At 33.8% G+C, this 24,416-nt stretch overlaps 2 protein-coding genes and 1 non-coding gene across 3 annotated transcripts; all 3 read right to left on the bottom strand.

Annotated features, from left to right (window-relative positions):
* Positions 1-3,863: 3,863 nt before the first annotated feature.
* On the bottom strand, positions 3,864-11,624 carry LOC143631823 (SAGA-associated factor 11-like). Its single transcript, XM_077100452.1, has 3 exons — positions 11,522-11,624; positions 9,191-9,499; positions 3,864-4,090 (listed from the first exon to the last, which is right to left on the bottom strand). Exons 1-3 carry the CDS (start codon positions 11,561-11,563, stop codon positions 4,028-4,030), a joined length of 414 nt encoding a protein of 137 aa, XP_076956567.1. The 5' UTR covers positions 11,564-11,624; the 3' UTR covers positions 3,864-4,027.
* A 502-nt stretch (positions 11,625-12,126) lies between these two features.
* Positions 12,127-12,206, bottom strand: TRNAL-UAG (transfer RNA leucine (anticodon UAG)). The gene has a single exon. It is a non-coding gene; the product is annotated as a tRNA-Leu (tRNA).
* Positions 12,207-20,728: 8,522 nt separating this feature from the next.
* LOC143631819 (uncharacterized) lies at positions 20,729-22,510 on the bottom strand. The gene is made up of 5 exons (XM_077100450.1): positions 22,012-22,510; positions 21,833-21,909; positions 21,718-21,754; positions 21,535-21,616; positions 20,729-21,425 (listed from the first exon to the last, which is right to left on the bottom strand). Exons 1-5 carry the CDS (start codon positions 22,271-22,273, stop codon positions 20,975-20,977), a joined length of 909 nt encoding a protein of 302 aa, XP_076956565.1. The 5' UTR covers positions 22,274-22,510; the 3' UTR covers positions 20,729-20,974.
* Between the last annotated feature and the right edge of the window lie 1,906 nt (positions 22,511-24,416).

The raw sequence follows: 24,416 nt of genomic DNA, 5'->3' as shown, positions 1-24,416 counted from the left end.
TTTACACTAGTGTGCAGAAAAACCTCTGATTCTCACTATGCTTCGTCCCTGCATTTCACAATCCTCATCCTTTATCAAGATCCTAATTAACCCGTCATGTTAATGTCCTTGTGTATACGGTAAACACGTTTATGTTACTCATTTACATCATCTTAACTTTACACTTAATATTCATTGTTTTGGATCAAGATAAATCACTTTTTTAGTAGTTTACCACAAATTCATCATCTTAACTTTACACTTAATATTATGTTACAATTCTAAAGAGTAAAGACATGTGGCAAAATGCCATATTGCATGTGTATGTCCATGATCAGGTGTGACACGAATGCAATTAGGTTTATTTATATAATATAGAAAACTAGATGTGTTATTCCCTGAATAAGTTCATGGCTATATGTTATCAGTTAGGTTAGCTCCATTTGTGACACATGGTGCACATTTGGTTATTCTTTTAGTTTTGGTATCAAGAAGTTATATAGTGATTAATCAACAGAAAAAGGAGGAATATGTAGCCTATATTGCACTTTCAAATCAAGCACTATGGATTAGAAAACTATTGGAAGATCTACTTTTTTGTGGAAGGAATGATCTATACATTTAATCTACTTCATGCTGATCATATCTATAAAGATACGCTTCCTAAACCTAAGAGACTTGGATTCCAATACACGACGAGAAGTACTAGAGACGGGTGTTCAGTTCTACTTGTTTCTTACTTGTTAAGTGCTATAATTTGGATAGTGCTTGTCCTACTCACAGATATAGAACCGTGCAAAGTTCCAAGGGGGGTCATGCTAACGGCTAACCCCATCTATAGAACTTGTCGAAATTAATCCTTATAAAAATGTAAGGTTCTTTTACGTATAACATGAATTTGATCATATGGTTGTAGATAAAGAAGATAACTTATGACTCCCGACTAAAAAGTTTTACTTTCACCACCTTACATAGTTGCATGCATTAGTAAAGTTTAACATGACTTAATTGTTTCAATTCGTCTATCTTATGGAATAATTTATACGGCTTTAAAACTCAAGAGATTACACTAAAAACTCAATAAACGACGTGCATTTACAAAACGAAACTTATAAATTTATTTAACACCTATTTAATACTTACAAATCTATTTTCGTCCTTGTAAAACGAAGGTTGAGTATAATGATCATATATCTAGTTCATGTAATATTTCTGCTTATAGAGCTTGGAACTTGGTTGCGACCTAGTTGGACATGGATTTTTGGTTGCAGGTCGAACACAAACTTTGTTTGAGTTGCTTGATGGTATGAGGATTAATATGAATAAGAAAAACCTTATTGAGGCGGTATGCCTCTCTAGATGGCAGGTGCTTTGGAGATATATGAACATGTCTGTATTCCAATCAACCAAGATAAGGAACGGAGAAAATTATGATTATATTTTCCTATGCCCATAGAAACCATATAAAGTTTTATTTTCTTGGGACGAGCGAATAAAAAACTCTCTCCCTTGATGTAAGTTATTCGTTTTTGGTTTTGGCTCCTTGCTGAAATCCGCCTTTTAATAATATTAGCCGGTTAAAAAAAAAAGAAAAAGGGTTAGGAAACAAGTGCATATATGTTATTAATCCTGTTCGTGCATGTATATATAGTTTCCAATAAACTTAACGTGAAATCAATATATACATTGAACATAATCACCACCAATATAAGAAGCTGAACATATTGTGGATATATAAAATTCTAAGGCTAATCATTTGCAATTAAAGCCAACACTTATTCTCAAATGCTCCTTTAGTTTTAATTGGTTTAAACTCTGGACCACTAAACTTTTTAAATGCCGACTAACTTTCTAAACAAATTAACCATTAAATTTGCCAAAAGACTTGGCTGGCCAAGTGTTGGAACTAAGCACCATGGACACTACAATGGCTAAATGAACCATGGTCCCACCACCATTGTGACAGGTCTTGGCATCTTCTAATCATTTGATGCAAAGTGCTTCTTTGTGTATCTTCATCTTCTTTTCTTTGCACTCATTATTTTGTTTCTTCTTGTTTCATTTTGGCTATATCCTTGTGAATATATACTCTCATATATTATATGCCTATGTAGAAAACTAGGTACATGTATACGGGGAGGGTTCGCGTAAGAAACGGAAACGATAAGCGAAATATACGAATGGCCTTAGGCTGTTGATCGAATTGCATATACGATGGAATAACTTGGTGAAGTTTTATAAATTTCAGGGAAAAAAACCTAAATTATAGTCGGTTTCTTAACTTTTTTTTTCTACACGAGACACAAAAACAAAAACCCTGATGTAATCACGTTATGTGTAATTGCTTGAAATTGGTTCTAATTAATCAAGTTATGTTTTAAAAAATTTAATACGGTCATTTCCTAAATAATGTTATATAGTTACGAATGTATAAACAAATTATCACGCAAACAAAAATAATAGCTTTTTTTTAATAATATTAAATAATTATGCATTCTATGAACACTTAACAAAAAAATCACACTTCCAAACTTTTACATAATAAATAACACACGTTGTAAAATGTTATAATTACATATCATTTGGTACGTGAATGAATAAAAATATGTCACATAAACCAGAAATTTGGATAATTAAGACATAACCCTCGATTTGTCCCCTTTTCTAAAAGGAACACGATCGTTATATTACTGCATCTGATCACTTTGTGCACTAGGTAGTACATTTTATACATGTTGTGTTTGATTTCGTATATCATATCGTTTGATCACTGTCAACGATAGGTGGTGAGGCGGAGGGATGTACCATGGTTTGAACCACACATCTGACAAGAAATATAGTTTAATCGTTAATAGAATATACAATTGCATAGATGTATGTTATGATCATAATCAAAAACCTAACTTTTAGTATATCTTTCTTTTACATCTCTCTACAGGGAACTAGATCCATATTTACTTTATGACAACATCCCTTTGTTTAGTGTTATTCTAGAGCAATTAAGTGTTCCACCACAATGTTTTTTATTAATCACGGTTCACAATCAATCATTCCACCAAGTTTGTTAATATTCCACAACACTTTCGATTCTCTATGGCCGACGGGTTATGATTCGATTATTTGAGTGTTATGGTTTAGATACATTTCATATTAGGAACGTTAAATATTTTGTCTTGCCTATTTGACATGTGACCTCATCATATATTGTGTTTGTATGCATTTGAAATTAAGTGAATGCACTAGTGATACTTACCATCCCATCTGGTCATTGGGTATCAATGCCTTGACCTTGTGATCATTACTTCTTTAGTGGATATGCCCCATGCTTATTGCCATACTATCCACTCTTGATCATTACATTGATATGTTCTTGGATCATATTTCCTAGTTTATGTGGATATAACTTGTCAGTCATGATCATTCTATGTGTTCGGTATATTCTTATCCCTATACTTATTACTATCGTAAAGTCAATCCGATGGTTTCAAGTTTCAACCAAATAGGTGTCGATTTGATTTGCGATTTTAATGTAAATGTCTGTGAATTGGTTTCAACCAAACTGGTTTAGATTGAACGAAGCTAGCAAAATGCAAGTAAGAAGAGGGCAAGCAAACACGAAAGAATAACAATCACGACCATATTTTTTCTAATCCAAAACCGGTTTTAAATGAATAGCAATATAAATCACATAACCGCCTGATGTATCATACATGTGTTAATGTGATCCGCACACCTTTCTACTTAAAACTGATTATATATTATACGAACCTATGGTCTTCTAGCCTTCCAAGTTTGGTGGATGTTCAAATAATATAAGTATACTTTTAAGTAAGCGAATAAGCATACACTTTTAGTTTGCGAAAGAAGAGAAATTCCAAGACTTAATTGCACTATAACTAAAATGTATACTCGCGGTTATAGTATTAAACCACAAAATCAAAATTATGAAACTGCATATTAACGATAGTAAAAACATTCCACCAGGAAATGAGTCATACCCATAATCTTTTTACGTAGTTTCTGAATATTGGGATGACCTATAAGTATGTTAACGGTTCTGTGCAGCAGCTGTACTACTTCTTGTTGCTTTAACTCGCGTCGCCTTCCTACCCTGTAAAACCACAAAACAACATTAAATCTTTGATTTATCAACATTAATGTATTTGTATTTTCATGATGCCAAAAGAAACGAGAATATGATTGTTGAGACGTGTTCAGTGGATCAGTGGCGAAGCTTGGGCTTAGTCACGGGGGTGACCGAAGTCAATCAATCAATCATACCCAGTGAAGTCTCACAAACAGCAAAACTATAAGTAGGGTCTGGGGAGGGTGGGATGTAGGCACACCGTACCTCTATCTAAAGGGATAAAGAGGTGGCTTTCGGAGAGACCCTCAGCTCTAATATGTATGGGTAATATAAGGAAATCAAAGTTCAACAGTAAATAATAATAGTAATAGTAATAATAATAATAATACAAATAATAATAATAATAATACTATATATATGGGGAGAAAATACCATTAATGTATGTGACCAGAAAGCTAAATAAACGCCCTAAAGTGTTCAATTCTCCCTAAAAATCGTTAACTTTAATTCTAATTCTCCAAGACTTCCTATCCTCAACCATGTCCTCTGAGAGGTTTAGGTCTATCAGATCATGTCTAATCCTCTCATCCCAAGTCAATTTAGGCCGTCCTCTACCCCTCCTCCCCTCTACAGTAATGTTTTCTACAGATCTAACAGGATTCGTCGTCTGTCTTCTCTTCACATGTCCAAACCATCTCAATCTCCACTCTCTTATCTTTTCTGATATGTTCGCTACCCCTAATCTCTCCCGAAACACAATGTTTCTTATTTTGTCTAACCTTGTGTGCCCACACATCCAGCGTAACATTCTCATTTCTGATACCTCCATCTTCCGCACCTGTGCCTTCTTTATGGCCCAACAATCCGTTCCATATAGCATTGCAGGTCTAACTGCGACCCTATAAAATTTTCCCTTTAGTTTAGTTAGGAAACTCTTATCGCACAATATACCTGTGGCTGCTTTCCATCTACACCATCCTACCTGAACTCGATGGGTCACATCACTGTCTAATTCCCCATTGCTCTGAACAAATGATCCTAGATACTTGAACTTCGTTACCTGCGGAACCAGCTGCCCTCCAATGGTGATCTGTGTGTCTTCATTGTCATTTACCCCACCAAAGTCACGGACTCAAAAATTTTCGGGTCAACGATTCGGTTCGTGTTGGTGATTCGGGTCAGGTCGGGTCGGATCAAACAATATGACATCTATATATATCTAATTTTTCTTCATTTATTCAAACAATTGTTCTTACAATAAAAAAACAAAATAATTTTTTAACCAACAAAGATCTAAAATATTCATGATGACGCGAGAGGAAGGGTGAGTAGGGATAAGCAAATTCGGTATTGATACCGGTACCGAAATCGGTACAGATTTGGTACCGTCGGTACCGAATAGATACCAAAGTTTTGAAATTTGGTACCGGTATATCTCAAATTTTACCTTCAATACCGGTATCGAACCGAATATTTTGGTATCTGTACCGGCACCGGTACCTAAGTGATCTCATCCCTCAGGGTGAATACCTAGAAGAAGAATTGCAAAGACCTAAAATATTTATAAAAACAAATCTTTTACTATTCGACTACTATTTTGTAACTTTTGTTTATAAATACTGCGAGGTTTTAGAAAAAAAAACAAACGCTGGGTATTATATTTATAAAAAAAAAATCAGCAGTGACCGGTATCATTTTGGAAATATACTTGGGGGGTGACCGCGCTTAATACCCATAAAAATTTTCGAAAAAAATCGTGAAGTTTACCCTATTAACGGATAAAACAGCAGTGGCCAGGGCCACCCCCGGTCCCCACATAGCTTCGCCCTTGCAATGGATATGATGAAAACTGATAAATGAATTTTGAAGTTTTGATACAACAAATAACTAATATTGAACACACATAAAGGGTTAATCATGCTGCTTGTTTACCGGTAGAGGTTTAGACACATCAAATGTTTAAAAACTGGGATTGGAACAATGTTATGATCAATAATCGCAAATAAAAATAATAATCGCATCGACTCAAATCTGATTTATCTACAAGTCTTTAACTAGTCAATCAGAACTTTAAAATCTTAGTTAAAATAGAAACAAGCCAAATGGGTCAACTAGATCGAAATGCACCTAAGGTTTTTCAAATGCTTAAAGCCATCTGAATAGCTTTATTAATAAAAAACTATCAGTCGAAAAATATTTTTTTTTATATAATCCAATTCAAAACAAAACTATTTACAAATTTTAATAATAAGATGGATAAAAAATGTTTTTTTTTCGAAAAAGGACATGGTTTTACCCTCTAACCCATCGGGTCAACAATGCTTTATGTTTGGCTTACCATGCCTATAAACGAACCGAACCGAACGTTTAGTGAGCCATCAGATGGGAAGTGTTTCTATGTTGGTTTATTAAAGGACATGAACAACAATTTTTGATCCTTTAATTAAACAAACAATCATAACATGTCCCTTTTGAGGTACGTTTAAGATCATTCATTTAGGTTCTTCTATATTTGTTCTTTATGTACGTTCGTTAACATATCTATTTAAATTTATTAATCACCAACACTAACAGGCTAATCCGCTTATCAGACCATTCAGATTTAGAACCATCAGCACAATTCAACCCATTTGATTCTCAAATATTTTAGAGCCTCCGCCTAATCCCTAATTTGCTTTTGAGTTTTAACTTTTCAGTAGCAATAAGGCAACAGTAATAGATGACCAATACTAGTTAAACATTAATTTGGATATCGTTGTTTACTTCTAAGGATGTTGTTGAATCATCATCGCTAATAATGATGGTATTTAGACATTAATTTGGATATTATTGTTATTCATGTTTCTCTATGCTCAATGTTGTGGTAACTACCGAGGAATCAAACTACTAAGCCACACTATGAAGCTATGTGAAAGAGTGATTGAGGTTAGACTATGGGAAAGAGTGATTGAGGTTAGACTTAGACGAGAAACTCAGGTTACGGTGAACCAATTTGGCTTCATGCCAGGGCGTTCCACCACAGAGGCAATACACCTTTTAAGAAGATTGATGGAAAAGTATAGGGAGAAGAAGCGTGACCTGCATATGGTGTTTATTGACCTAGAAAAGGCCTACGACAGCGTGCCACGACAAGTGCTCTGGGAATGCTTGGAGGGTAGAGGAGTCCCGAGAAAATATATAGAGATAATTATGGATATGTATACCAGGAGTGCAACAAGTGTCCGTGCGCCCGTGGGGATACTGATTTCTTCCCCGTAGAGGTAGGACTTCACCAGGGGTCAGCGTTGAGTCCGTTTCTTTCTGCAGTAGTCTTGGATGAGTTGTCAAAGTCGATTCAGGGGCCGCTCCCGTGGTGCATGATGTTCGCAGACGATATTGTGTTACTTGCTGAGAGAAAACAAGACCTAAACAGGAGGTTAGAGGAGTGGCGAACAACCTTAGAGACAAAAGGTCTACGGATTAGTCGCTCTAAGACGGAGTACCTCCACTGTGATTTCGGTGGAGTAAATGACAATGAGGACGCCCAGATCACCATTGAAGGGCAAGCGGTCCCGCAGGTAACGAAGTTTACGTATCTAGGATCATTTGTTCAGAGCGATGGGGAATTAGACAGTGATGTGACCCATCGAGTTTAGGTAGGATGGTGTAGATGGTAAGCAGCCACAAGTATTTTATGCGACAGGAGTTTTCCAACTAAACTAAAGGGAAAATTTTATAGGGTAGCAGTTAGACCTGCAATGCTATATGGAACAGATTGTTGGGCCATCAAGAAGGCACAAGTGCGGAAGATGGAGGTAGCCGAGATGAGAATGCTACGCTGGATGTGTGGGCACACAAGGTTAGACCGAATAAGAAACGTTGTGTTTCGAGAGAGATTAGGGGTAGCTAACATATCAGACAAGATTAGAGAGTGGAGATTGAGATGGTTTGGACATGTGAAGAGAAGACAGACGACGAACCCGGTTAGATCCGTAGAAAACATTACTATAGAGGGGAGGAGGGGTAGAGGACGACCTAAATTGACGTGGGATGAGAGGATTAGGCATGATTTGATAGACCTAAATCTCTCAGAGGACATGGTTAGGGATAGGAATTCTTGGAGAAGTAGAATTAAAGTTAAGGATTTTTAGAGAGAAATGAATACCTTAGGGGCCTCTATTTACCTTATTTTTGGTCACACACTATTATGATATTTTCTTTCAATATATATATATATATATATATATATAGTATTATCATTTTTACTACGTGCTACTATCAATGATACTATAGTTGAACTTTTGATTTCCTTTTATATTGCCGCATATATATGTAATCAAGAGCTGAGGGTCTCTCTGAAAGCCACCTCTCTATCCCATTGGATAGAGGTACGGTGTGCCTACATCCCACCCTTCCCAGACCTTACTTATAGTTTTACTATTGGTGGGACTCCACTGGGTATGATTGATTGATTAATATGTTTCTCTATGCTCGTTTAGAATATAGAAAACATACGCGAACATGTTCGTCTGTTCGGATAAAGTGAAACAAACGAACAAGAGCAAAGCACGCTAGTGCTCGTTTGTTTCGTTTACAGGACTATGCCTATATCAGGGGTGTGAATTTTGAACACGAAACAAACCTAACATGAAATTAGCAGGTTTGGGTTTGGTATAAACCAGTTCGGTCACCCTGGCTGATTCGACGATTGACCCATTTATTTTTTATCATATGTTTTATGTAATAAAATAAATTGGTTGGGTATCTTATACCAAAATTTAAAACTAAAAAGAACATTGATATAAACTTTTATGATTAAATTGTAAATTTTTTTATATATAAAGTTGTGTGTGTGTATATATATGTAAAAATACAAATTTTAAGATTAATATGTGAATAAGAATAAAAAATAAACTTTCGAGTTAAACGGGTCACGTTGAATTTTCAGGTTCGTGACGGGTCGGGTCGGATTCACCAACCTGTGAAAACAGCCCATTTAACACCGTCCCTAGCCAGCGTGCATAAAGGTTGTTGGAATTAGTTTCTAACAAAACCGAACAGTGTAAATCAGATGCATATATGACAAAAAATATAAAGAGATATGACTCAACAGTTTATATAACAAAAAGAAAACGAAACAATTACCTTTCCCATGCATTTCTCTAAATGAGGAGCAAATCTTCCAGCAACAATCGCCCGGCCACAATTCATGCAATCAAATATTTCAGCAGCAACCGCAGGATGCGTTTGACCAAAAATGTCAACAACATATTTGTTATTAGCTTCACTATTACTCGGATCTGCAATTTGGGCCCGTGCTTGTGCAGATAACCTCAGTTCTTCTTCTTCATCATCTAGATTTCGGTCAAGCCCTAATTTTGCAATTCGGTGACATTCGGATGCAACATCCATTATTACAGAGTCTAAAAGCTCACCAAAGAAATGGGATGCAAGCTGTAAAAATAAAATCCGATCAATAATAAGTGAAGTGATTAGGCATGTATATAAATTGAGTGAAAACGAACAGAGCATGTTCGTGTCTGTTTGTTTAAGTTTAAGTGAACGAACAATCGAACAGGAAATATTAAATGAATGGGGTTTTCCTCCTGGTGTTTGTTAAGGAAATGAATGTGTTCATGCTAGTTTATGTTTGTTGACGGTATAACTATAACCATAGTTATCAAATGCGATAAGCGCTCGAAAGCGTTGAGGCTGGGTCTAGCGATAAGCGCAAAAAAAGCGCCCGATTTTAAAAAAAAGCGCACATTAAAAAAACAAATAATTTAACTTAAATAGAACATCTTATGAAGAACAAATACATTCATTCTTCAAATAGTTTATAAAAACAACCAAAAACCAAAATCCAAAATTCAAAACATGTAGTACCAAGTACATCATAATAATTAGAAAAACGAAAAACCAAAACATAGAAAAAGTGCATAGTAAAGAAAGAAAGTGCTGAAACAATATTAAAGGTACATAAGATTATAAGAACCAAAGAACAAAAAGTGCATAGTAAAGAAAGAAATCTGAAAATAGGGAAATAAGAACAAAATTATCCTGTAATTCTTAGTTCTTGATGATTTTGTGTGATATAATATTTTAATTATGGAACCCCTTAAATAGTGGAGTGTTAGGGGACTCCTAGAGAATAGAAACAAATTATTAAAGAGAATTTAATACACATGGGAGGTTTGGGAAAATAAGACTGATCACTTAATATCTTCTGCATGCTAGTCGCACTTAATGCGCCTGGCGCTTTAAATGCGCTTAAGCGCAAAAAGCGCCCGCTTTTAATAACTATGACTATAACTGAACATAGATGAACGGAGTCACAGACATTGCTGAACAAAAATTAGTTAAATGTAATGTGAAAAACAAAGTGTTGGGCCTAACAAGTTATCAAAACTAGACTTAATTGTCATGGGCTACAAAATTTAAAATGAATACATTAACGAATGTAAATGAACAAACTTAAATAAACGTAAAGTAACAAACATAACAGAATGCAAAAGAGCAAACATAAACAAATAAAAATGAACGAACAAGACATGTGTTCATGTTCTTTCGTTTTAAGTAAATGAGCAAAAACTTTTGTTCATGTTGATATATGAAGTTCCCGCCGAACGATTCACTGAATGCCCGGTTCTTTTACAGACCTAGACGTCATCAAAACCAATACGACCTTGGTTTAAAAAAGTACGCCACAATAGGGTCTTAAAGCGAAGCACAAAATGCACTAGTTTTTATTCGCGAGGTGTCATTTATTTATATAAACCTCTTTATATTTCTCATAGGCTTCTAGCATCACTTACACAAAAACTTAAGACATAAAAGAAGCTTTATATATGGTATAATGTATAAATAACCTATATTACCTAATGAACAAAACCTTCCACCGTACAAGAGCAGCGCCTCAGACGCGTTTTTAAAGCCCACATTAAGACTGATTGAAAAATAAGATCCAAACTCGTAAGAACTCTCATAATCAAGGCCAAAACCATTTAAAAAACACCAGTGAATTCATAAACACGGTTCATGGAGATGAATTCAAGATTTAACTCTCTAAAAACCAATCTAAACTGTAAGCAGTAACAATGTTTCTAGCACACTGTATGCAGGTAATGCGGTACAGATTCGGATATCCGTCAAGGACCAATATTTGAGATATAGGTTATCACGGTGCGATATCAGTAATTATAATATCATGCAAAATTTATCTCTGTTAGCATTAACAAATTAACCTTTCGCAACTTGTAAAACACTAACAACTGTAGCAAGTAAGAACTTATTATTAAGACTTAAAACATTAACAATTAAGACTTAAAACACTAATAGCAGCAGCTAAGAAGAAAATACTGACATCGGGATAATCAGTGATATATTTTTGAGCAAGGGGACCGATAACCGGTATGTCACCAATACAGTATTCAACAACACAATTAAGTAATACTGATAATAATGAAACAAACAAACCTGTGTATGATTAGATGTATTATTCTCATCAGGAGCAGACATAATTTCCAGTATTATTCAGTACCTAATATCCAACAACAACAACAATAATAATAATAACAATAATAATAATCAAACGTCAACAATAAATCACTACATAATAATAAACAATTAAAAAAAACTTAGGGTTTCAAACTGATACATAACAATCAATCCACAGATCTAGAAACTGAGTGATGAGATTTTAAATTTCAAAGAGTTAAATTATATTAAAAATAGTTCCAATTACAATAAAGAGGCAGTAAGCGGGCAACAAGCTGCGCCGCCATCCCCTTTTGAATGGCAAAACCGATCCTACTGAAACAAAGTTATCGTTCTTCAGCGTCGATGAGTTACTGTGCACGACCCGCTGAACTCTTTTTAGAAACGCAACAGCATCGGGGGCAAGATACCCAAATGTGTCAAAAGCAAAAGGAATGAAGGCGTGTTGATTCTCCACACACGGAGAATTGATGATTTGATGGATAATTGATTTGAGGGTTGTGTTTCGGGTCAATTGAGAGAAAAAAAGGATCCGATTTGTAAAAACGGATATTGAATATATACATACATATATGTATATGTGGTGACAGTTGTGGGATTTGAACCCACGCCCTTTCGGACCAGAGCCTAAATCTGGCGCCTTAGACCACTCGGCCAAACTGTCGACATGTTTATATATTGATAAGTTAGTGTTAATATTCTATGATCAAATTGATTTTATTAATATATAGAAAGATGATCAAATACATTTTATTCCTAACATGAAAACAGTGAGAACCAACTTGCTGTTGACATTAAGTTTATTTTTATAAGTGTCTGCCATTATTTTTTGTTCGTATTTACTAATTTTCAATTATGGGACGTTATAAGTATTTGCTGATTTATATTTTGTTGTTAATATTAGATTTTTTTTTCTTTTGTTGTTATAAGTATTTGATGGTATATGTTGTTATTATCTTGTTCTTGATTTTGATTATTTTGTTGTAATTTTTAGGCTTTTTCTTTGTTATTATAAATCATTGTTTATGTAGATTGATATTATAGTTGGGGTATTGTTTCTTACGTTCACATTTTTTATAAATTAGTATAATTTCCTACGTTCTCTTGTTAAGATTAAAATGCACATGGCCCTTAATATATATATTCGTTTTAGGAAATTATGGAGTTTGTATTCACTTTCAAAAGTGTATCATGTTTGATTCCCAAATTATTCACTTTCACGTTAAAGAACACACGAAGGCGATTAACTACGTCGTAATTTGAAGATTTGATTACCATAGATCGTTGTCTCTCACTTTTCTACATGTATGACATGATTCTTCCTTCTTCACCCCAAGTCATATCAATGTTCTCATCGATCCCTCTTGAAATTGAAAAAAAAAACAAATAATAATAATGAAAAAACTAAATTAATTGTTTGTTTATGCATATAACTTATATATACCTGGCTTATATTAGCTATATATGTGTAGGTAAACAATAACAATTTTAAAGATATATATAAAAGGTAAAAGAGCTTAAAAATGTCCACCCTTTACATATATAATATATGCTAGTAACCTACATCTATGTTTGATTTAACATATACTAGTATTTTTAAATAAGTTCATACAAATATTTTAAATTGAGTTAACAATGTTAAGCAAGTTGGTATTTTATGATATTTGTCATATGTAGATCAACTGTCTCATTTGAAGTTTGTTCTTATTATGTTATAATATCAAGCAGTTCTATTCTAACTACGAATCCTATACTCATCTTGGTTATTGCCATTTAAAATAAGATAATATTTGTAGCATTGGCAATTTGACATTATATTTAAAATATTATAGTATGAAAACAATATTATAATACTATTTACAAATATATATTTTATTTTTGGTAATAATATATTGACGGTTAATTTTTGTCTTGTGTATTTGAGTAGTAGTATATATATTATAAGATTGACTGTAATGGGTGCTATACCATTTAACGTCCTAACACCGCTTTGCAAGTGTTTTAAGAGGGCACCAAAGTGGAATTTGCCAAGAATTTAACGAGGGTGAGGGGACAAGAGGTGGGGTCCATCCTCAATCAATCGATTACGTATTTTTATGTTTTATTTAATTTATAGTATAAGTTTGTTTGAATGTTTTCTTTGGTTAAAGCTTTATAAATTGCTTAAGTTAAAGAGAAAGTGACATTCGAATATGGAGGGAAAGAGGGGGCGACTAATTTGGTCATGATAACGACAATTGTACGACTACAAAAAGAAGACGAAAAAGAACCATGACTTTTCTAGAATATTAGTCTCTCTATTTTCCATTTTCAATAATTTACACTACTTCATTTCACTATTTAATTTTGTTTGAGAGACTAACGTTAGCTATTATACACACACGGTTACATCCATTTGTAATGGGGCTGCGTCAACCCCTCCAAAGCCTCCGGTGTCGTCCCCACACCACTACAATTGGGCCGTTTGCTCTTTTTTTGCTTATGTACGTTTTCCGGAGGACGACGTTTGGGGCAATAGTTTGGTCAAAGGATCAATGATATCTCTCTTTTTTATTTTTAATCTTATTTGTTTATTTAATTTTAATATTATTTAATTATTATAAGGAACTATATTCGCTACGGTAAAAATTGAAAGAAAAAAAAGAGATGACGAAAAAGAGACGTTTTTGAGCCTCCACTACATATGCCCTAACATAACCTGGTAAAATAGCCTAGCTTTATTCCGGAGAGATCTACATCTAGAAATGTAAGATTCATTCATCATGTTACACAAAATCAATATTGTCATAAACTGGAAAATGCATGGATAGAATTTATGAGGATTCACAAAGTAACATTTTTCAAAGTTCAGGATAATAATTAAAGTGCCATGACAAGTTAAAATGTTAAATCCAAATCTTCAATTAGATCTTAAAATTTTCTAATATTCACTTAATTATTTCTTATTAGGAGTTTTATATTATTAGTTTCTTCACTACTAGAACACTAGGTAGCAGAATTTGCTTTTGGGAAAAAAATGATAACAAATTTAGTGACAGGTTTCAAGGGAAAAACAGATCAAGCATAGTTACTTGATATGGGTTATATCATGTTTTAGAGCTTTCCCAACCCATCCTCTATATTTATGTGAGGAGAGTTTATAAATTGTATATATGTGATGTAAATTATAGGATGTAGAGAATTTATGTGAGGAGAGTTTATAAATTGTATATATGTGATGTAAATTATAGGATGTAGAGAGAAAATGTAGTGATTTTTTATAAATTTGAGGAATTTTGTTTGTCCATATTTATTTTTTAATATTTGTTGAATTGGTTCTGAGTAGAGAAGAGAAAAAACTGTAATGATAAAGAAATAAAATAATATTATTTAATTAAACATTAGAGAAAAATGTAGTGTTTTGTAGTGTAATTATAAATATGGGGATGGGGTATGGGTTGTGAATGCTCTTAGTTTGTAATATTTTTGGAATGCTTGATATAATTTTGATAATTGTTAGCTTTAGAATGCAAAATGGCTGGAAATTAACAAGTGGTCGCAAAGTGGCCGCAATAATCAATGAGAAGCGGTTACAAAATGGTCGCAACAATCAATTACATGCGGTTGCATTATTTGGTGACAACATTATTGGGGGCAACAATGTTAGTATTTTAGTGTTATTGGATAAACTGGGCAATTAATGTAATCATAATAACATTAAGCAAGTTTAGGATGTGCGGAGTGCACTATTGCTTTAGTCTCTTATGATGTTAAGGGCAAAACCCCTAAGTCCTAACGAACGGAAATTTCCAGGGACATGGCCCCCAGTTGCGGGGTCATGGGGGCGGCAAACCCTAGCAAGGTCCAAGGTTAGGTTGAAAATTTCATTAAAAAAATTAATTTATGATTATATCACACACATAATCATAAACTTTATTTTGAAGGCATTTTAATATAATTGAAAATTTAAGTTATCCTGTGACACTCGTCAATTTCAGGTTAACTCCGTTAACTCAAACTTCGTCAATTCAAACTTAAGATCATTGGATCTATAACGCACATCTCATTACATTTAAACTAGGGTTTAAATGACGCTTGACAACTACTACATATGTAGTCTTTCGGGAATTGCACCGAAACGCAAACGAGTTGACGCAAACAATTGGTGAATAAACGAAAAACGTCAAAACAATAATTATGTGATAATTATGTGTTAACATATGTATTACTTGATTATATTATGTGTGATGCTAGACAAGAAACAAGAACTAGTTAAAATAAGCTAGAAAAGTACAAACTAGAAATTGAGGGACTAAAGTGTAACATGTTATTATAAATAATAATATTAACCTAAAACCCTAACACTCTCTCTCTCTCCCTCTACACCGATCGCCCCCCCCCCCTTGTTCTTGGCTGCCGTCAACCACACACACACATACACACAAGATCTTTCAAGTTTAATCGAAGATTAAGGTGCTAGGAAGGTATAAACAACTATCCTATGTATTTTACATGCTTAATTTTGAGTTTGAATGGGTTAATTATAAACCCTAGAATCCGAAAATTATATATATGGTGTTCATATGGCTTGTTTTGATTAGATGATGGTTAATTATGTATTGATTGTTGATTTGATAACTAGAATTGATGTTATTGTATGTTAATTGCTTGTTTCTTTGATTTTGAGTTCAAATAAAACCCTAATCATGTATGTGGTGTGTATTTGATGTGCATGGATAGTGATTATGGTGTCTAGAATGTCATATGAACGGATTATGGTCTATAGATGGTTAATATGTTGATTTTGGATGTAAACAGTTTCTGGACAGATTGTGTTGTTGATGTTCAATTGACTGTAACGGGGTGTGAATGTGAGAATTGGTCGAGATTATTAATACTACAGTGTACTAGGTTGAGTCTAGTTTCTAAGGAATATAAATTTGTAATTTTTGGACGAGTAAAAGTTAATCTTTATGATTTTACAAAAACGTTGTGCAAATCTGAATTGTGAGACCTGCTGTTAGGTCGGTTTGTAAATATTATCTCATGAACTACAAGACCAAATGGGTTGGTTCCACTTCTGGAAGTTAACTTGTTGAGTTAAGAACCTAACCCAATTGGTCTTGCATTTGTTGGATTTTTCATTTAACGGGAATTACAAATAACATTCTGTTGCGCATGAATTTGACTGTTGTGAGTTTGCTGTAATGTTTTGATTATTGTGAGAAGTTTATGTGGAATAAAAATACAATAAAATATGTTCTGGAAACCTAACACATGTGTGCTCTTGTGATGATTTTTGATGAATTAATTGATGAGTTATGATCTGTGAATTAGAGTAATCTTTACTAGTAGTAATCTGTCTCGGTAAAGTTAGCTGCTGAACTTTGTGAAAATACATGAAAAGTGCTAGTTGCTAGTTAATTGTTATGTTTTGACCAAATTGCCCTTGCGGGGAATAATTGCTAGATACGTACGCTATTAACACTTGACACGTAAGTAGTTACTCACACGTGTAACGTATCACAAATATGCTTGTTAATTCACACACGATTCACAAACGAACACGAAACGTATTTTTGTGCTTAGGAATTATGTGCCGAGTCTAGAGACTCGATAATAGTTCCGATACTTAGAAAAATCTCATTTTTGTGTCTTAGAACGCGAGTGAGGATTTTTCTGTGACGCACATCTCTCGGACTTTGGTTTTTAGTAATCTTCGCAAACAGTGAGTTTCACTTACCCCTTTTTAAACTCTTTAAACGCTTTTCATTTGGGGGAGATAACATACTCCGAAAACGTTTTTAGATTTTGTTAGTAAATTATATATCACTTGTAAAGGCTAAGTGGCAAACGAAACAATTGAAGTCCTACACATCGAACCGTTTAGTATTGGAAAATAGCGAGTCACTGTTGAGTAGTACTACTGGGTTTGACAAACCCCACCCAACGCTAAACTCGACTGGAGGTCGAGTGGGTGTAATTTTGGCTAACACATTACCATGGTCGGGATAGACCTGGTGGCAAGGCACATGATAAACAGTCAGCTTCGGTGTCGAACACTTAGTAATACTTGTTGTATAGGCTAGCTACCTATCGATATATAATTGATTTAACGCTAAACGCTAAACGCTGAACGCAGAACGCTGAACGCAAAACGCTAAACGCTTTATTTTATATAAACTTGTGAACTCACCAACCTCGTGTTGACACTTTTAGTACGTTATTCTCAGGTAGCCGAGGCGGGCGCGCGGTATAGGATCATGCATTGCTTGAAAACGCTTTTGTTTACGCAAACTATTTTAAACTGTTATCATTGGGTTTTAAGTCGTCCTGCGTGACGCAACATTTGTTTTATGGTTTTTACGCTTCCGCATTAATTACTCGTAAACGTTTTGTGGTTTGAAAACTTTGTTTTATGGTTTGATTATAACTAATGAATCCGATCCTGTTAGTTCACACCCTCTGACGGTAAAACTCCGTTAGTGGATTTTGAGGGTGTGACAGATTGGTATCAGAGCCATTGGTTATAGCGAACTAGAAATTGCATGCATACTTGACTATAACCGCGACGACCCATTAGTTATAATGATACGCACTGCATATGTTTGTGTAGTCTTTGTTATCTTATCTCTTTACCTCTTTCACTCATACGCGCGCATACACGGCTTACCTGTAGGGATGTCGACGCCACCATCATCATCATCCGATCAGATGACTCATGCTCATGGGAAGGAACCGCGGTTACCTACCTCGTCGCCACCCTGAGTAGTCCCGGAGCTAGAAGCCCCTGCACTGAAGAGGTATCGCTTATCCGGAGGCATGTACGAAAACGAAGTTAGCTGGGATTGGTACCCTAATATGATTAGGCGTATGGTCTATCGCGAAAAAGTTCCCCCGCTACCTCACCCGAGCCATCCTGCTTACCCCAACACCCTACCACCTATAACCGAACCTGTAGAGCGTGTGCTCGCAGCTGTTGTTTCTTGTTTGGAGCATGACGTTGGTTACATGCGCTATACGAGAGCGAACGTATCCGGACTGTTAAAAGATGGAACCGAAACTAAAGAGGAAATTTCCCGCCTGACAGCGGCGATGAAGGAAATGCAAGAGGTTAGTGATCAACAGATGAAGATTATGAGAAAGATGCAAGCCGAGATGATAGACTTGCAAGAGCAACTCCAAGTGGCAAGGACCCGAACCGAGATAGCTTTAGAGCGTTGCGATGTTTTACAAATGCAAGTTGCTCGGAACGCAGCCGAACCTGAGGCAGAGCCTGAAGAGGAACCCGAAGAAGATCCCGAAGAGGAGCCTGAGGAGGAACCCGAAGAGGAACCGGAGGAAGAACCGGCTGAGGAGGAGGCACACTCAGAGGTGTCCTCAGACGATGACATCTAAGGATGATAACACCTAGATGGAGGGGTTGTCTCCATCCAAACTATTATTTTCTATGATTTTAAGGATTGATTTTAAATACTTTGTAGCGAATACAATGGTTTTAATCACGAATTATTATTTGGATTAATATATGGTTGCGATGTGATGTTTTGTTCCTTTATTTCTTTCTTACCTATCTTTTTATTACATGTATGGTGTGTTGCATATGAAACCGAGAATTCATGTCTGACATTTTATGCTGTGATTCTAGGAAATGGCAGGAAGAAACGCTGGACACGGTCGCGAGAAGATATATGATGCTTCTGCAAAGATATATGATGCTCATTCCAATTGATCGACACTTTGTTCGTCTTCTTCACAAATTTCATACTAAATTCTTGTCTTGAATTCAGAGTTTTATCCGATTAAAGTATTTTGGATAACCATCGAAATAACTTTTAGTCTGAAAGTTATCATACGACTCTCTAAATAACAAACAATGCGGTCGCAATATTTCCAACTTTTTAGTGGTCGAACCAGTTTGGTTGCCAAATGATAAGCGGTCATAAATTGGTGGTAATAAACCAACTGTGTTTCACACGGGGGTTTGGTTGTAAAGTGGTGGCAAAGGACATCTATGACCGCTTTGCGACAACAAATGTGGTCACAAAAGTCCGGTTCTCTATTAGTGATACATTGATACTAATTATAACTTATAAGTGCAGAGTTATTCTGTAACTAATTATTTATACATTTCTAATGTGACAACATGTTTCCTGTTTAATTATTTAATTTGAAATGTTATAGTTGAGCTTTAGATTAATGTAAGGATTTACATCATGAGGAGCATTGATAAAAAACTAAATATAAACGGAAGACATATAAAATAAACGGACATTGAAGTATGTAGTAGCTGTATCATGTACCAAGATTAAAAATATATGCATAGGGAAACACAAAGGATTTGAAAGTTTGTAAACAACAAGAACTGAACAAGTAAAGACAATGTGTGTTCACCTTAATCTTAGGGTTGTGTGATAATATATTATGGATCCATGTTCATGCATGGCAAGAATGTTTGCTCTCCTTAATTTAAAATGTATATATACATTCACACACATATATCAATATAATGTGGTTTTTATTTAGATGATAGGTATCTTGTAGTTAGAAATGTTAGAATATAGCTAAACATTAAATATGGTATGATAAGAATATGCCACATGATACAAATCTTATATGAAAACTACGGATTTGGTTATATACTCCATCTGTCCCATTTTAAGTGTTCTAATTTGATTTTTCAAGTCTTTTTTGTTTAACTTTGACCGACAATATTTTTGTTTGTGTTATATAATACTTGATATAAAATATATAAATGGATTGAGTTTTAAATGTATTTTACATTGATATAATTTTCATCAAGTATTATATAACACAAACAAAAATATTGTCGGTCAAAGTTAAACAAGAAAGACTTGAAAATTCAAATTAGGACACTTAAAATGGGACGGAGGGAGTAACTGATTTTTACATATAATCTAAACCAAAAAGAATACATATAATTTTACAAATCCGTCGGTAATCTCTTGGTGACTACCTACACACAAGAATCAAGATTAACAAACATACATTTGATTTGATTTTTTTCTTTTTAAATTAAACCCAATATATTCCTTTTATGTGTCACTATATTTGAACAATGTTTTTTTATTTTATTTTTTAATTTAAATAAGATGTCAACAAATGATTCTTAGCAAGTATAGGCTGTATAGCAGATATTCTACATTTGTTTACTTAATTAAAATTAGAATAAATAAAATAATTATCTTTGCTTGAAATCAGATCCAAGGATATATATGAGTATAGACATTAGCTCACTAGCATCAGTAGCAACTTAAACTGCGAAGTAAAGATTAAAAGGCAAAACACAAACAAAGAAACATAGTTTCATACAACATCCTTAAAAACCCTAAATAAGTAGCTTGTGAATAACAATAATAATCCTTAAACAACCTTAATTAGAAGCCCTAAATATAAGCGAGTACCAACAACATCTCACTAGAATTCTTGAATTCATATAGTCAGATCTAGAGTACTCGCCCATCTCGAATTCATACGTGTTTTCTTCTTTGGAGAAGAAGGGAATAAAGAAAGAGACAAAGAGCTATCTACTTCTTTAACTTCATCTTCTTGTGATCTAACCTTCACACTCAATGATAGATTTAAATCAAGACCACTGTCTACGGCTTTTCGTTTCTTCGTTTCAGTTGGATTATCAAATCTTTGAATATTAATGAGCCGATGGTCTACAAGTGTGGAACTAGTGTTCATCAAGGCTTGTTTGATTACCCATTGTTGCATCAATCTTGCTTCATCTTCCAACTGATGATAATGCGCAATCTTGTAATTTTGTTTCTCTGTATACGAGTTCAAAATCTTGTTAGTATAGTAAGATCCAATGCCATTGACCGATTCATGATTTGTATTTCTACTGTTGTCTCTGGATCTCACGCGTGCAACATAACTACACATCAATGGATAAAGCGATTGGAACGAGTTAGTTCAAGAACCTAAAGACTTAAATGAGTAATATTCATGAAAGAAAATGAAATGGGTACCTTGGATTTGGTGACCTTGGATTGAGCATGGGAAGCTGCCATAAACTGTGAACATGGTGATTGTTTCTTATAGCATAGTGGTCTCCCTCATTTATTACTAATAATAGAAAGTATAAAATGTTATAAGGTATTCATAACCATTGCAAATCTAGAAAGATCAAGAATCTTGAAAACCCTAATTGACAAAAGCAAACATACCTTGGCCTTGATCATCTATCCTTTTGCTTCTATACATCTATATTTGTAAGAAATTTAATATGTCAATAACCTTAAAAATACATGAAAATTGTTTAGTTATTATAGTATTAGTTACCTGTAGATGGCTTTTTACATGAGCAATGTTGAGACCCTTTATGTTCATCAATTGTAAAACCAGTTTAGGAGTTGCTCCTACACAAACACATAGTAAATCAATTAAGAAAAATCATTTACAAAATAAAAAAAACCCAAAAAATAACATGAATTTCAAGAAAGATTTAACTGATGAATTACTTTCTTGACCTCCGAGTCGTTTCACCGCTCGAACAAATTCATGATGAAGTTCTGGAGTCCATCTCAATCTAGGCATCTTAGATCTAACATATTGCCTAACCCTATTAGATGTACCCATTTTCTCATCCTCTTGTCGATCCGCCACAATGTTATTCCCCGAGCTCTCGCTTGACTTCGTGTTATTTCCATCGTCATCTTCGAGTTTCTTGCAACACAAGTGATCATTCGTGTCCGAACCATCACAATCTCCATCCTTGTTCATCTTTCTTGAATCTTTTTAAGCTTTCAAGATCAGAAAGTAAGTGACTATATATATAACAAGCTAGGTGTTCTTGAATTCATAAATCTTTATACAATCATCATGAGAACACAAAATAATTATTGGTTTAAGATGATTTGAATCTGAAAGCTAATCAACCAAAGAAATGGGCATGATGACTAAGACCCTTACCGTTAAAAGTCTAAGGATGGACTTGTCTATATGTAAGCTTCATTAAACAAATAAAATATTCTATTCAAAATGGGGTGGCGGCGCAACTTGTTGCCCGCTTACCTGCCTCTTTATTGTAATTGGAACTATTTTTAATATAATTTAACTCTTATAAAAAAATTCTAATTCTAGTTGCATGTACATATACACACAAACAATTAAATACATACAATAAATGAATTAATGGGACCGTATGTTCGTACTGGTTGTGGACATGGTTTGTAAGACTAGAGAATGGACTTAATCTATAGATAAAGCATGGAGAAAGTAAGCTATAGCTAGGGCTAAGTTGTCAAACAGGAAAGTTTTTGAGGACTTCTTCACCATTCCACACCCTCTCTATTAATTAATGCTATTTAATTTTTTCAAGGCAAATGGTTAGTTTCAAAGTCGTACTTCCTCTCTTACGATACAGTGACACTTACAGTATATTTATTTATATATGCATTATAACATGATGGCAGGAGGGTGTTTTCTTCGAAACAAATAATACACTGAGAATTGTGATAACCGTGTTAACGCGTATATTATTTATCATATAAATTGACTTGAGTTTATATAGATTTTAGAGTATAGTGCGGTTTTCGTTTATGTGTTTGTCTGAATCTGCGATTTTAGTCCAATAGTGTAACACGTTAGGGACAAGAGTTTAACATGTATATGATTTTTGTTTAAAAACACAGTATTTTTAACTGGTTTTTTGTCTAAATACATTTTATAACACACATGCATTTTATGCGTATTTCTTATATTCTTATATATAATTCATGAGGTCAAATGCTTCAAAATGGGGGAAATTGGACACTCGTAATATTTATTTCTTATAATTTATAAACCTTCTGGAATACGTACATAATTTATAGAAAAACGAATGATATATTGGTCAAAGTTTAGTACGTATATTTATTCACATTTTCAACAAAATTTCTTGAAAACTTGATTAACTTCATGCAATATAATAATACTGGTTATATGGTAAAATAAATAAGTTAAATACATATGAAATATTTAATAATAGTTAGCCGTCAAATAAGATTTTTACCAACTCCTACGTTATTTTCTTCAAAATAACCAAGTCATCCGTGGTTTAAATTAAAAAAAAAAGATAATTTCAGCAGTACATCAATTGTTATATTATTCAAGAAAACTAAAGGGATTAGTATTTACTTTTCACTATTTAAGTATTTATAAGCATAAAGTATATTCATTTGTATACGTAAAATTAGATTTATTACATCAATGTTATTCTCATTATTATCTTCTTTTTTTTTTCTTGAACAACAAATTTTTTTCTAATCCTTATTGTATGTGGGATTTGTCGACTCGAACCCAAGACATTCCTAAAAGAAAATGTTATCTCGTTACCATTTATCTTTATACATGATTAAATACATTTTATTCTTAACATGAAAACAGTGAGAACCAATTTGTTGTTATTATTAGGTTTATTTTTATAGGTGTTTGCTGTTATTTTTTGTTCGTATTTGCTAATTTTCGATTATGAGATCGACGTTATAAGTATTTGCTGATTTATATTTTATTGTTATTATTAGATTTTTTTGCTGTTATAAGTATTTGTTGTTATTATTTTGTTCTTAATTTTATTTCTTTTGTTGTAATTCTTAGGTTTTTTCTTTGTTATTACAAATCATTGTTTATGTATATTGGTATTGTAGTTGGTATTGTTTCTTACGTTCTCATTTTTTTATAAATTATTTTCTACGTTCTCATGTTAAGATTGAAATGTACATGAACCTTCCCCCATTTATCTTTTTATAAAATTATTTATCTGCAATTATGAAAGAATATGTGAAGTATAAAATAAAGACTTGATTTCTTATACATGCAATAATAGAAAATGAAATCATGAAATTATATTATGTGATACACAGTTAATTAGAGAATAATATAATAG

Source organism: Bidens hawaiensis, unplaced genomic scaffold, assembly GCF_021521415.1.
Source record: "Bidens hawaiensis isolate Kalapana, Puna unplaced genomic scaffold, B.hawaiensis_p1.1 tig00006258_1, whole genome shotgun sequence".
In the NCBI taxonomy this organism is placed as follows: domain Eukaryota; kingdom Viridiplantae; phylum Streptophyta; class Magnoliopsida; order Asterales; family Asteraceae; genus Bidens; species Bidens hawaiensis.
This window is presented reverse-complemented; position numbering and strand designations above follow the sequence as displayed.